Source organism: Delphinus delphis, chromosome 6 (assembly GCF_949987515.2).
Source record: "Delphinus delphis chromosome 6, mDelDel1.2, whole genome shotgun sequence".
NCBI classification, from domain to species: Eukaryota; Metazoa; Chordata; class Mammalia; order Artiodactyla; family Delphinidae; genus Delphinus; species Delphinus delphis.
In genome coordinates, this window is record NC_082688.1 from 22,153,811 (window position 1) to 22,167,879 (window position 14,069).

Below are 14,069 nucleotides of genomic sequence, written 5' to 3' on the forward strand. Positions count from 1 at the left end.
AAACTAGTCTTTACAGGGTCGGGTCGCAGCCGGGTGTCCCTCAGTTGGCCTTACCCCTGGGTGATGTAATGTTCTTGGGTAAAATGAAGAGGTCTTGCAAACCTAAAGACCTTTCTTTGGCAACTTCTAAAATGGGTCCTTTAAATATTACCACGGAGATTGGTATATTTGGCCGACAGCTTTTTTTTTTAAAGTAAGGAATGTGGACATATAGCACATTTCAAGTATTTGATGATAAATTGGCTAAGGGAAGCTTACTTAGGAGCACATGTATCTTTCCCTAAATTTATAATTTCCAAACATCTTTCTTTCGGTAACACTAACTTAATCTTAGATGTTCTGTTTGTAAGGCATATAAAACAAATAATGTGAACTATATGATTTTCTTCTTAGAAAATAAGACCTACTCATCTGTGAGAACAGAAGCTTTATCTGTGATAGAATTGCTGCTTAAAAAACTTGAAGGTGAGTTCTTGATACTTCTCATTGGAGGACAGGAAAGCCAGGAGACTTTATGGCATAGGTTTTAGGAATTTTTTTTATTTCCTGTTTTTGTTTTTAATAAGCATATACTCCAAAATGTAAATTAATATATTTGTACATGGAAGTGGAATATACATAGCTAAAACCTTCCAATTTTATGAAGTGTTAAATTTGGTACTCTTTTATTTTGTATACTTTTAATGCATTATGAAGCTGTGGTTATCTCAATGAAGTTTTGGGTTCCATCGTGAATCTTGAGTTAATCTTGGTTAATTACAGCAAGAGGCTGACAGTGGCAGAACAGAGCTCACTATACACATGTAAATGAACAGAATGACACACTGAAGAGTGGAGTTAGGAGAACATTTAACAATTATCTACCTGAGTTATCAAATTTGATAGCAGTTTTCTTAATCCTATTTTTTTTTTCTGTTTTCCTTTTTCTAAACCGTCTTACAAAGAAGCAGATTTCGTCTAATGGTCTGTTCTATCACTGGTAAAAGAAGACTGTTAGCATTTTCTCCAGTGGTGTATCTGTTACTGATTTCAAAAGGAGGCCTCTTTTCTTTTTTCATTTCCCTCTTTTTATTATTTTAACCACGTGGATGAAGAATGGGGAATATGGAACACTTTTCTCTAGAGCATTGTGTATCTGCTGTTTCTCCTTCTGTCTCTATCTTTGCTTAGCAATTAAAGCACCTCTCTCAGGGCTCCATAAAACAGGCCGTTTAGACTCAGCGACACTACGTGTGTCATAATCCCTTTTTTCCTTGTTGAAGTAGAAGAGCTAGACACTTAGATATATCTCTGAATTCTCACAGTTTGCCAAATATGTATGAATACATTCTAGATGAGGAAAACGAAGCTAAACAGTGAGATGACTTGCTTGAAACCACATCACCAGGAAGTATCAGAACCTCATAAACAAGATTTAGGATCTGATGTACTTTATGAATTTCTAATATTTTGAGTATGCCTGTAGTTCTCTGATGCTTTTCTTAAAGGAGTAATAAAGTGTCATCTGTTCAAACTGGCTTTGCAATTATGAAATTTATTGAGGACTTTTTTTTACTGAGCATATCTTACAAAGATATATTCAGCTCAATTGCTGAAATAGCTTTTTTGTTACTGTGTGCCCTGCCTCCATACTTCCTGCTTCCCAGTTGGCTTCAGGCTCCCTTCATTCTCTTTGTCCCACCAGCTCTGGGGACAGAGGATGAAACTCCCTGATTGGCCCTCAGGTTATTGTCAGTAATTAGGCTTGGAGACAACTCTTAAACCTGTGATCATTATATACAGAACTGTTACCACGGGGTTGCTTTGCATTTATTTTGGGGATAGGATGTGTGGAAGAAAAGCAGAAAGAATAGTTTTGGATTCTCTGCTTGCTTCTTCTGTAAGGATTCTTTTGTTGCTCTTTCTCTTTCCATTCAGAATCTAAACAGTGGGAAAGTTTGACATCTGAATGCAGAGTGCTCCTGATTGAGTCTTTAGCAACTATGGAGACAGACAGCAGACCTGAGCTGCAGGAGAAAGCATCGTTACTGAAGAAAACACTTGAAAATCTGGAATAAATTAGAAGGGGAAGAAACAAACAAGTGCCATGTTCATTGGGGGTTGAAATGGTGGTATTCTCTGTGGGGGAAAGTAAAGATTAATCTGTAGCATGCATCATTCCTTGGCTGAAATAAAAAAAAAAATGCCTTAAATTTTGTTCCTTATTAGCTTTATTTTACTTGATGTTTTTAAAGTATCTGGGCTGAATAAACTAAATGGAACCTTGGATATTTGAGAGGTGGTTGTAGGTGAAACTGACAGAAATAGCTGTTGAAAGAGCTAAAGGTGTTAATAAAGGAAGAGACAAAGTTGCAGAGGAAGCTGCATAAAAATCTTAGAACTGCATCCAAATTTTAAAAAGTTATTTCAGGAAGGGGCTGTATCGACTACTTAGTTTAACCCCCTTCTTTACATCTGAAGAAACAGGTTATGAGATGACGTAGCTCCCTTTCGGAGGCCTGTGCCGAGGCTGGAACCTGTGTGATGGATGACCTGCCCAGGACACTTTCTTTTACAACCTGCTGCTAATCAGTGCTAACCCTGGCCTACCTGAGAAACTCCCAAGATGAGATGGTACAGCAGTCCTGGCACCAGAACTGAACTGACCCATTATGTAAGCAACACTGGATTCTTGAAATTCAGAAGTTGAACATTGTCTTGTCATTTGTTTAGATGACTGGTTTTTAGAAAATGATTATCTACCAACCTTACAGGTTGAGAGGGAGGGAAAATTGGGTCTCCATGTAATCGTCCTCCTTTTATAAGCAGATGAAGGTAGATTAGGACAAGATTGTTCATTTTGTCTCTTACGTATTTTGCAAAACACAAACCAACAACGAAATCGTGACTGCTTGGTTTAGACCATTTATAATCTCAAAACTGTAAAGACAAATTAAAATTTTCTACCCACTTTTATGCTTACAGTCACGACTGTGGGATAGAAAGGAAAGCATTTTAATTAGCCGTCTGGGAATAACCTGATACCATTCAAAGTAAATAACTGCAGCTGTAGGGTTTCTTCCTTTCCTTATGCTGCTCAGGCCCCTGCCTGAGGATGTGGGGTAAGGGGAAAAAACAAATTTAACACAAGTGTTTATTCAAGTAAAAGGAGAACTCTCTAGCTCACCTTGGATTACAAGCACAAAATTGGCGTACACTCAATACTGACCCCTTACTGACATTAACACCAGGGTGGAAACTCCGTGTTTTTATTTTTTGTGGTCTCTATTAACCAAAGTATTTAAAATTTTCTTGACTGTGACCCATAGTAAAACTAACTTTTCTTTCATCATGACCCAGAGCAATGTGTGTGGGGTGGAGGGGAGGGAGGGAGGGAGAGAGAAACAAAGAATGAATATAAAATCTTTAACTGAAATAAAATGTTTTGTGAAATGGTACATTACTATGTGTGACCTGCTTTGATCCCTCCCCGCCAGCTCCCCACCACCGTTCTGAATGCTCTTTCAGACCCACTAAATTCATTTCCTGACTCATAAATGGGTTGTTATTCAGTTTGAAAAACACTGCCATAGATAGTACCTAAACCTAGCTGCATATGCTATGTTCTGGGGTTGCTTCTGTTTGGAAAAGGGGTTTACAAATGAAAATTTAAGTGTTTATTACCAAAACATCCTCTTAGCTGGTACTAAATATAATTGTGAGTTTTAGTAGCATCATGAATTTTAAGTAAACTATCGTGGACTTCCACTTGAGAGTGGTGTTTGCTTGGGGAAAAAAAATCAACTCTGGGTGTTTTTCAGAAAGCTTGCATCCTCATAGGACTTGGTGTTTTCCAGATCTGTATTTCCCCATCCATGAAGTGCTCTCTGACTTTCATTTACAGTACCTGGGATACTCTTCCTAGGCAAGAGTGCCATGTAGGTCAGGTATTGTTGGAAGGTAAGAGTGTAAGGGCAAGAATTGTGCTCTTGGCCTGTATCAAGTTTAAAACCTCATCAGATTTTATGCTTTTTAAACTTTTTGTTATTCAATATTGGGAATTTCCCATGGTGCTGAGAGAGGTGCTAAGATACTTGAACCTTAGTGCTTAGTGCTGTTGAATTTATTTGTTTTAGTTTTCTAAGCACATTTCTAAGTTTTACACTTAACTGCCTTCATCTTGACCAGCCAAGTCATTTGTACAACTAGTAACGTTAACTATGGTCTCCCAGTGCAGCTTGTGTTGGTGTGCATGGGCGCACGTATTTATTTAAAAGAGCTAATAACTGAGAGTTTGTCATTGTGGAATGTTGATATTAGTGAACAGAGGGCAAAAGGACCCGTGAACATTTATATCTTTGGCCTTCATTTTCCAAAGCTATGTGGAACAGATTTTTATTATTTTTTTCCCTAGGAATATTCAGTGCTACTTGTCATATAGGCAACTGATTTAGAGAGTCTACTGAATTCCTTATTCCTGGAATATATATCGTCACAAATTTACTGATATGTGAAAAGGAGGTACCTGAAATTTGGCAATTGGAAATCAAAACAAAGTATCAAATTGTCTTTTTGGTGATAAAGAGCAGCCATTTCTTTAATGAATGTTTGTGTCTAATTTACAGTTGCCGGTGTGTCTGCCTGTAATACAGTGTACCTGCGCAATAAAACTGATTGCCACCAAATGCCCACTGCTTTACCCTTCCATCTTTTACTTGTGTATTCACTAATGAGAAGAGAAAAGAAAAAAAGATGTGACCTTGTTGGTCTGTGCTCTAGTAGCATTTGCACTGTATGAACACTGTCTGCCCGTTGGGGGAAGTTTCTATCTGCTGCTGCCACAATATATTCATGCTGCTTGTGAAGTACAGGGAGTTATTTTGACATTGGCACTCATTGTAATGTACAAACTGTTGTTAAATGGATGTATATGTAACAGATTTTTGTATTTTATATGCGAAGTCTTCATAGAATCCTCTGCAATATGTACTAAGCTAGCTAAGCATGTGGTAGTCTTGAAAGGAAAACTCCTTCCCATGCCCAAGAAGATATTAAGTGGTAAATAAAAGCTGCATGATCAGTTCTTTGAAGTGGTGCATTAATTTTTACTGGTTCTCTGGGAAAATAGTTAACTTCCAAGGCATTGCCTGGTTATACTTTAAAGACCAAAAAAAGCCCTACTGCATGCAGTATTCTGAGCTACTTCTACCAAACAGAAATTGTTGGCTTAAGTGTCTGGGAGTTCCAAGGCAAAACACAAACAGAGGCAAGGCACCTGAATAATTACTGTTAAATGCTTAGAGAGAAGCAATCATTGAAAGATTGGATTTTTTGATATAGGTAATCCCTGATGAACACATAGAAACAACAAGCAGTTCTGCTTTTGGTTAAGATTAACATACATGGCTATGCACATAAAACATCAGAGCTCTAGGTACATCCTATGTTGTAAATAGCCAAACAGATTTTAGGCTGTGGCTTTTTGTCCGACATCTCAGCGAGGCGCAGTGGTAGCAGCTGCTCTCCCGGCTTCGCTGTGTCGCTGTGACGACAAGAAGAAGAAGGATGCCGGAAAGTCAGCCAAGAAAGACAAAGACCCAGTGAACAAATCTGGGGGCAAGGCCAAAAAGAAGTGGTCCAAAGGCAAAGTTCGGGACAAGCTCAATAACCTAGTCTTGTTTGGCAAAGCAACATAAGACAAACTCTAAAGAAGTACCCAAACTATAAGGTTATAACTCCAGCTGTTGTCCCTGAGATACTGAAGATTTGTGGTTCCCTGGCCAGGGCAGCCCTTCAGGAGCTTCTTAGTAAAGGACTTACTAAACTGGTTTCAAAGCACAGAGCTCAAGTAATTTACACCAGAAATACCAAGGGTGGAGATGCTCCAGCAGCTGATGAAGACGCGTGAACAGGTCCCACCAACTGTATATTTTGAAAAATAAAACTTTATTAAATCAAAAAAAATTATTTTTAGTCTGTGGAAGATATGCTTGAAGGTGAGAGATACCTTGCTTTTTCTCTCATAGCAGCTAAAAAGCCTAAGCTGCTCCCTTCTATGCTTTTCCTCCTTTTTCCCTTCAAGCTAGTACCAGATTATTTGATTAGAATAACAATTGGTTTTTAAAAACTGGAAAACCCACAACTAGAAATATGAAAATTACTAAAGGAAAAATCTTATTGGTAAAGGCAAATATACAGTGAAGATAGTAAATCAACCACATATAAAGCTAGTATGAGCATTAAAAGATAAAAGTCGTAAAATCATCTATATCCACAATAAGTTGAGGGATACACAAAACAGTGCAAAATATGTCAAAAATAGTAAACGTGATTAGCTCTGATAGTTTTCTCGTAGCATCTTTATTATAAAGCAGAATCTAACACACCATTGTAAAGCAATTATACTCCAATAAAGATGTTAAAAAAATGTAAACGTGGAGGCGGGTAAAAATGCAAGGATGTTAAAATGCATTCAAACTTAAGGGACCTGCAACTTAATCACATATATATATATATATATACAGATTGCTATATATAAACCTTATAATAACCACAAACCAAAAATCTGTAATAGATACACAGAAAAGAGAAAGAAATCCAGGCATAATATTAAAGATAGTCATCAAATCACAAGGGAAGAGAGCAAAAGAAAAAGAAAGGAACAAGAAAGCTACAAAGACAACCCCCAAACAAAATGTCAAAAGTACATACCCATCAATAATTACTTTAAATGGACTAAATGCTCCAATTGGAAGACACAGAGTGGCTGAATGGATACAAAAACAAGACCCATATATATGTTGCCTACAAGAGACGCCAGATCTAAAGATGCACACAGACTGAAAATGAGGGAATGGAATGAGGTATTCCATGCATGTGGAAACGAAAAGAAAACTGGAGTAGCAATAGTTACATCAGAAAAATTGACTTTAAAACAAAGACTGTGACAAGAAACAAAGAAGGACATTACATAAGGATCAAGGGATCAATCCAAGAGGAGATATAACAATTGTAAATATATATGCACCCAACATAGGAGCACCTCAATACATAAAGGAACACCTAATACATAACATACACCTAAAACACCTAACATAGGAACACCTAAATACATAAAGTAAACCTTAATAGATATAAAGGGAGAAATCAAGAGTAACACAATAATAGCAGGGGATTTTAACACCCCGCTTAATAATTTTCATATATAACGTACAGCAGTGTTAATTATATTTATATGTTGTACTTTATATTCCCAGTACTTATTTAACTCATAACTGTCAGTTTGTACCTTCATTCAATTTTCCTACCTCCCAGCCCCCACCTCTGGTAACTACATATCTAATCTCTTTTTCTGTGAGTTTGTTTGTCTTTGAAGTAAAATTGACCTACAACACTATGTTAGTTCCTGGTGCACGGCATAATGATTTGGTATTTCTGTACATTACAAAATGATCACCAGGATAAGTCTAGTTACTATCTGTCACTGTACAAAGATGTTATATTGTTATTGACTATTCCCCACACTGTACATTTTATCCCCATGACTCATTTATTTTGTAGCTGGAAGTCTGTGCCTCTTAATCTCCCTTACCTGTTTCTCTCATGCATCCAACTCCTGTCCCCTCTGGTAACCACCTCTTTGTTCTCTATATCTGTGACTCTGTTTTTGCTCTGTTTGTTCAGTTGCTTTGTTTTTTAAATTCCACATGTAAGTGAAATCATACAGTGTTTGTCTTGTTCTGTCTGAATTATTTCACTTAGCAGCATGCCCTCAAGGTCCATCCATGGTGTTGCAGATGGCAAGATTTCATTATTTTTTAAGACTGAGTAATATTCCATTGTATTTATATGTATATATGTGTGTATATATATGTATATATATACATATACACACATATACGTATATATACATATCACAACTTCTTTATCCATCTGTTGATGGGGACTTAGGTTGCTTCCATATCTTGGCTCTTGTAAATAATGTTGCAATGAACATGGAAGTGCATATATCTCTTTGAGATAGTCATTTAGTTTTCTTTGGATATGTTCCCAGGAGAGGGATTGCTGGATCATATGGTAGTTCTATTTTTAATTTCTTGAGGAAACTTCATACTGTTTTCCATAGTGACTGTACCAGTTTATATTCCCACCAACAGTGCACAGGGTTCTCCTTTCTCAGTATTGAATTTTTTTTAATAGATGGTGAAATGTTCTAGGATTGATTGTGCTGATATTTGCATGACTCTGTGAATACACTAAAAAAAAATCATTGAATTGTACAATTTAAATGGGGGCAATTGTATGGTATATGAATTATATCTTAGTAAAGTTGTTTTAAAAAAAAGACAATCCATTGTAACTGGGTCATTTTAGAGTATTTGTAAGTTATAGATAACGAAACATGTACTGATTATTTTTCCATACACACTATTTGTTAAAATATGTTAATAAATTGTGTTCCCTAACAAAATGAAGCACAAGATACCTCTAGATACCCATTGAAATGGCTAAAATCAAAAAGAGCTACAATACCAAGCATTGGCACAGATATAGAGTAACAGAATTGTCATATATTACTAATGCAGTTTCAAAATGGTACAGCATCTTTTTAAAAAAATAAATTTATTTATTTTTGGCTGCAGTGGGTCCTCGTTGCTGCGTGTGGGCTTTCTCTAGTTGAGGCGAGTGGGGGCTACTCTTCATTGCAGTGTACGGGCTTCTCACTGCGGTGGCCTCCCCTGTTGTGGAGCACGGGCTCTAGGCGTGTGGGCTTCAGTGGTTGTGGCATGCGGGCTCAGGAGTTGTGGCTCACAGGCTCTGGAGCGCAGGCTCAGTAGTTGTGGCTCACGGGCTCAGTTACTCCGTGGCATGTGGGATCTTCCTGGACCAGGGCTCGAACCCGTGTCCCCTGCATTGACAGGCGGATTCTTAACCACTGTGCCACCAGGGAAGCCCCCTCGTACAGCATCTTTAAGAAACAGTTTGGTATATCATATGAAGTTAAGCATATACTTGAATTATGACCCAGAAATTTTACTCCAGAGTATTTACCCAGGAGTAATAAAATAAAAACCTATGTTTGCACAAAAACTTGTAAGTGAAGAGCAGAATTATTCATAATAGCTCAGAATTGAAAACAATTCAAATGTCTATCAAGTAGTGAATAAACCATTGTGACAGATTTATACAGTGGAATACTACTCAGTAATGAAAAGAAATGACCAATACAAATATAAAACATTTTGCTAAGTGACAAGGCTGTATATTATATAATTCTATTTATAGGAAATTCTAGAAAAGGAAAACTATAGTGACAGAAATCAGATCAGCAGTTTCAGGCATGAGCTCAGGGGAGACTGACTGCAAATGGGCACAAGAGAACTTCTTAGTTGTTGGTAATATTCTATACCTTGATTATGGCCATAAAACAAATTATGGGGCTTCCCTGGTGGCGCAGTGGTTGAGAGTCCGCCTGCCGATGCAGGGGACACGGGTTCGTGCCCCGGTCCGGGAAGATCCCACATACCGCGGAGCGGCTGGGCCCGTGAGCCATGGCCGCTGAGCCTGCGCGTCCGGAGCCTGTGCACTGCACTGGGAGACCCCACAACAGTGAGAGGCCCGCATACCCCCCAAAAAAAAAACAAACAAAAAAAAACAAATTATGGCTCTCACTTATTTAAAACAGCTCCCCATTGTCCACAAAATTAAATTTAACCTACTTAGTCTGGCATAAAAACCATTTATGGGGCTTCCCTGGTGGCGCAGTGGTTGAGAGTCCACCTGCCGATGCAGGGGACACAGGTTCGTGCCCTGGTCCGGGAAGATCCCACATGCCGCGGAGCGGCTGGGCCCGTGAGCCATGGCCGCTGAGCCTGCACGTCTGGAGCCTGTGCTCTGCAACGGGAGAGGCCACAACAGTGAGAGGCCCGCGTAACGCAAAAAAAAAAAACCAAAAAAACCCATTTATGATGTTATTACTGCCTAGTCTTAACAACTTGTAAGTTTATGCTTCTGCCTGACTTTTGTCAATCAAAACAACTTTCAGATGCAAGAATGTGCTAATCTAGAAGTTCTGTGTTTAGAAAATAAGGCTTCTTGAGACCTCCTTGTTCACCAACAATTCCAGTGTGTGCTTGGAATCTTTTTTGAGTCATCTGGGGAGAAGCCTCCATGGGCCCTCTGTACATTTCTGCTCACATAATTCCGTCACGAAATGTATACAATCTGACTGCTTTTAGGTGTTCTTTTTTATACGTAGCTCCCAATATTACACTTTAAATTTCTTGACAAAATAACTTTCTCTTTGAATCCCTAAAGAATATTTACTCACAGAATGTATCCTATCTTTTAATTGATTTTACCGAGGCTTTTTAGTCTGAGATCAGCTCACCAGTTCTGACCGCAGCTTGAATAAATTCCTGCCTAAAGGAAAAAACGTCTCAAATCCAAAATCCTTACCAAGTTCACACTACACAGTCTCTCACAAATATTACCCTTAAATAGTCTGAATTCCTGACCCAGACTCCGTGGGATATGAGAAAATGGCTATTGTTTTACAGCAATAAGTTTTGGTTACTTTGTTATGTAGCAACAGGAAACTGTTACTTCTGATAGTAAATTTTCATACCATGTTGGGAAATCACTTAAAATCTACTAAAGGTGGGCTTCCCTGGTGGTGCAGTGGTTAAGAATCCGCCTGCCAATGCAGGGGACATGGGTTCGAGCCCTGGTGCAGGAAGATCCCACATGCTGCGGAACAACTAAGCCCGTGCGCCACAACGACCGAGCCTGTGCTCTAGAGCCCGTGAGCCACAGCTACTGAAGCCCGCACACCTAGAGCCTGTGCTCTGCAACAAGAGAAGCCACCTTAATGAGAGGCCTGCGCACTGCAACGAAGAGTAGCCCCCACTCGCTGCAATTAAAGCCCGTGCACAGCAACGAAGACCCAATGCAGCCATAAATAAATAATTAATTAGATAAATATATAAAAGCTAGAGTAAATATTAAAAAAAAATCTACTAAAGGTGACTTAAGCGTGTTCTATCACTTATTGCTTTCACTCCTAAGTATAAACTCATGCACAGACATGAACCAAAAGGTACACGTGCAGGTTTGTAACAACATTAGTTGAAGTAGCCAAAAGGTGGAGCGAGCCAATTAAAATGTCTAACAACAGAACAGTGGATAAAGTATGTTATGATCATAAAATGGACTATCATATAGTAATAAAAACTGGACAAACTGCAGCCACGTCAACGTGGATCTTGCAAGCATACTGTGGAGGGAAGGAAGCCAAACATACCACAATGCATAATCTGATGGCATAAAATCAGCAGGTAATGTTCTGTGTGTCCTCGAGAAAAATGTGTATGTGTATTTGTATATTTTGTTGGGTGGGTGTTCTATAGATCGTGTGAAATCTGGTTGGTTTATAGTGTTGTGCCAGCCTCCTATATCCTTGTTGGTATGCTATTTAGTTTTTTTTTTTTTAACCAATTATTGAGAGTTCAGTATTAAAGTCTTCAACTATTACTGTTGAATTGTCTAGTTCTCCCTCTTATTCTGTCAGTTTCTGTTTTGAGTGTTTTGGGGCTCTTCTTTTCAGATGCATATATATATTTATTTTATTTAGGCTTTAAAAAATTTATTTTATTTATTTTATTATTTTTTTAAATTTATTTACTTATTTGTTTTTGGCTGCATTGGGTCTTCGTTGCTGTGTGCAGGCTTTCTCTACTTGCGGCCAGCGGGGGCTACTCTTCGTTGCGGTGCATGGGCTTCTCATTGCCGTGGCTTCTCTTGTGGCTCGTGGGCTCTAGAGCGCAGGCTCAGTACTTGTGGTGCACGGGCTTAGTTGCTCCGCGGCAAGTGGGATCTTCCTGGACCAGGGCTCGAACCCGTGTCCCCTGCATTGGCAGGTGGATTCTTAACCACTGCCACCAGGGAAGTCCCCATATATATATTTATAATTGTGTGTCTTCTTGATGGGTTGACCTTTCTATCATTACTAAATATGGGCCATATTTTCCTGTTTCTTTGCATTCATCATATTTTGTTGTTGAAAACTGGACATTAAAAATAATATTTGTGGCAAATCTGGAAATCAGATTCCCTTCCCATTCCAGAACTTGTTGCTGTTGGTGTGTTCTATTTTTAGTGATTTCCTGAACTAATTCTGTAAAGTCTCAATTCTTTATTGGACCTGACCAATGAAGTCTCTACTCAGTTAGCTGAATGGTCAGCTAATGACTGGACAGAGATTTCCTTGAATACACTGCACCAAGAAGCTCCCCATTCTGGCAACTACTCCTGTTCCCCCATTAGCCAAAGCTCAATTATCCAAGAATAATAATAGAGAATAGCTAAGACCAGCCAACACCCTATAATTCAATTTGAGCTATCGCTACTTTTTTTTTTTTGCGGTACGCGGGCCTCTCACTGTTGTAGCTTCTCCCGTTGCGGAGCCCAGGCTCCGGACGCGCAGGCTCAGCGGCCATGGCTCACGGGCCTAGCCGCTCCGCGGCATGTGGGATCTTCCCAGACCGGGGCACAAACCCGTGTCCCCTGCATCGGCAGGCGGACTCTCAACCACTGCGCCACCAGGGAACTCCCTATCACTGTTTTTATAGATCCTTAGTCTTCCCACCCAGACCCTCAGGGCTCAGTCCGTCTTCCACCCTTTGTTGAGCAGCTTCACTACCTCATCGTAGATGATGAACACGAGGGCCACGTCCAGGCAGGTTCGGCCCCGTAGGGGGACGATGCCACTGTAGGACGCTTTGAGCTCCTCATACCTCAGGACCTGCGAGCAGCCGTCCGTGTTCGGTGTTGCTCCGCCTCCCGGCCCTGCATCCGGTCTTGACCTAGTCCAGAGGCGTGTTCCCAAAGACGCTGGCTGCGCTCGCGATAGCTTGAAAACCCCGTGATCAGCAGTTTCCCGGGCTTGCCGGAGTTGGGCGCTGGGTACCGGTTGTGCAGGGAGTTTCTGACCAAGAAGCGGACGGCCCGGTGGGATCTGCCGGCTGGCGGCCCCGGTAAGTCTTCTTCAGCCCTTGTTCCCGAACAATCTCCCTGACCCCGTGGAGGAATCCTCTGTACTGTGGGTTTAGGGGAGATCTGGTCGTGTATGAACTTCACCTGGATGGTCTCCCTGGGCGCACAACCACCACGGCCTCGGCCTCGCGGGCGCCCAGGCCACACAGCGGCACACGTGCTGTCCAGCGGCCCCTGGGCATCCTGCGCGTGGGTGCTGAGGGATGCGACCATCTGGACGTGATGGCTGCTTTGGGGCTGGAGCCGTAGAGTGGGGAGGAGGCCTCGGTGCAGCCCGGTGCACCAGGACGGCCGACCTCCTGCCATACTCAGTCCCAGTGCCCAGGGACCCGGCTGTGCGAACGCGCGTAGGGCTGCACCTGTGTCTTCATGTACCCGGTGGGGAAGGTGATGCAAACTGCGATCCGGCCGCAAGGGCGCCTGTGGGGACCAGGAACCCGCTCCTGAGAACCCCGCCGCCCCGCCTCTGCGGACTTTGCTGCGTCTGAGCCGATGGGAGGCCTAGCCGGTCCCCACGCTCCACCTCCGTTTTCCTGGCGAGGCACGGCGGGGTGACACACAGGTCAAGCCCCTCCGGAGTGAACTTGTAAAAACATTTATGAATAGGCATTTAGGTGCCCCAAATATAAAAATATTGTGGAGATTCTTGCAGCCATTGATAATTCAGTGACTAAAAAAGTTTAATATTTCTGTAAGAAAAATACCTTAGTAAAAAAAATATTAAAAATTTTTTTATTTTATTGAAGTATAGTTGACTTACAATGTTGTGTTAATTTCTGCTGTACAGGAAAGTGATTCAGATATATATATATATATATATTCTTTTTCGTATTTATTTCCATTTTGGTTTATTGCAGGATATTGAATATAGTTCCCTGTGCTCTACAGTAGAACCTTGTTGTTTATCCAGTTTATATAATAATAGTTTGCATCTGCTGATCTGAAACTCCCAATCCATCCCTCCCCCACCCTCCTTCCCCTTGGCAACCACAAGTTCGTTCTCTGTGTCTGTGAGTGTGTTTCTGTTTCATAGATAA

General features: G+C 40.6%; 2 protein-coding genes and 1 pseudogene across 7 annotated transcripts in view; 2 read left to right on the top strand and 1 right to left on the bottom strand.

The window, feature by feature from the left end:
- ECPAS (Ecm29 proteasome adaptor and scaffold) overlaps positions 1 to 2,653 on the top strand; it is a 99,420-nt gene extending 96,767 nt beyond the window's left edge. For all 6 annotated transcript variants that reach the window (XM_060014339.2, XM_060014340.2, XM_060014336.1 and 3 more), the window contains 2 exons: positions 394 to 465; positions 1,918 to 2,653. In XM_060014339.2, the coding sequence (XP_059870322.1) occupies positions 394 to 465; positions 1,918 to 2,057 (212 nt within the window). In that variant the 3' untranslated portion in view covers positions 2,058 to 2,653. The remainder of the gene's footprint in view (positions 1 to 393; positions 466 to 1,917) is intronic.
- A 2,510-nt stretch (positions 2,654 to 5,163) lies between these two features.
- Positions 5,164 to 5,887, top strand: LOC132427628 (small ribosomal subunit protein eS25-like). The gene is given in 3 exon segments (XM_060015324.1): positions 5,164 to 5,250; positions 5,478 to 5,682; positions 5,685 to 5,887. Coding segments are annotated over 3 exon segments (495 nt in total).
- Positions 5,888 to 12,640: 6,753 nt separating this feature from the next.
- Positions 12,641 to 13,245, bottom strand: LOC132427629 (tricarboxylate transport protein, mitochondrial pseudogene; annotated as a pseudogene).
- Positions 13,246 to 14,069: the final 824 nt, after the last annotated feature.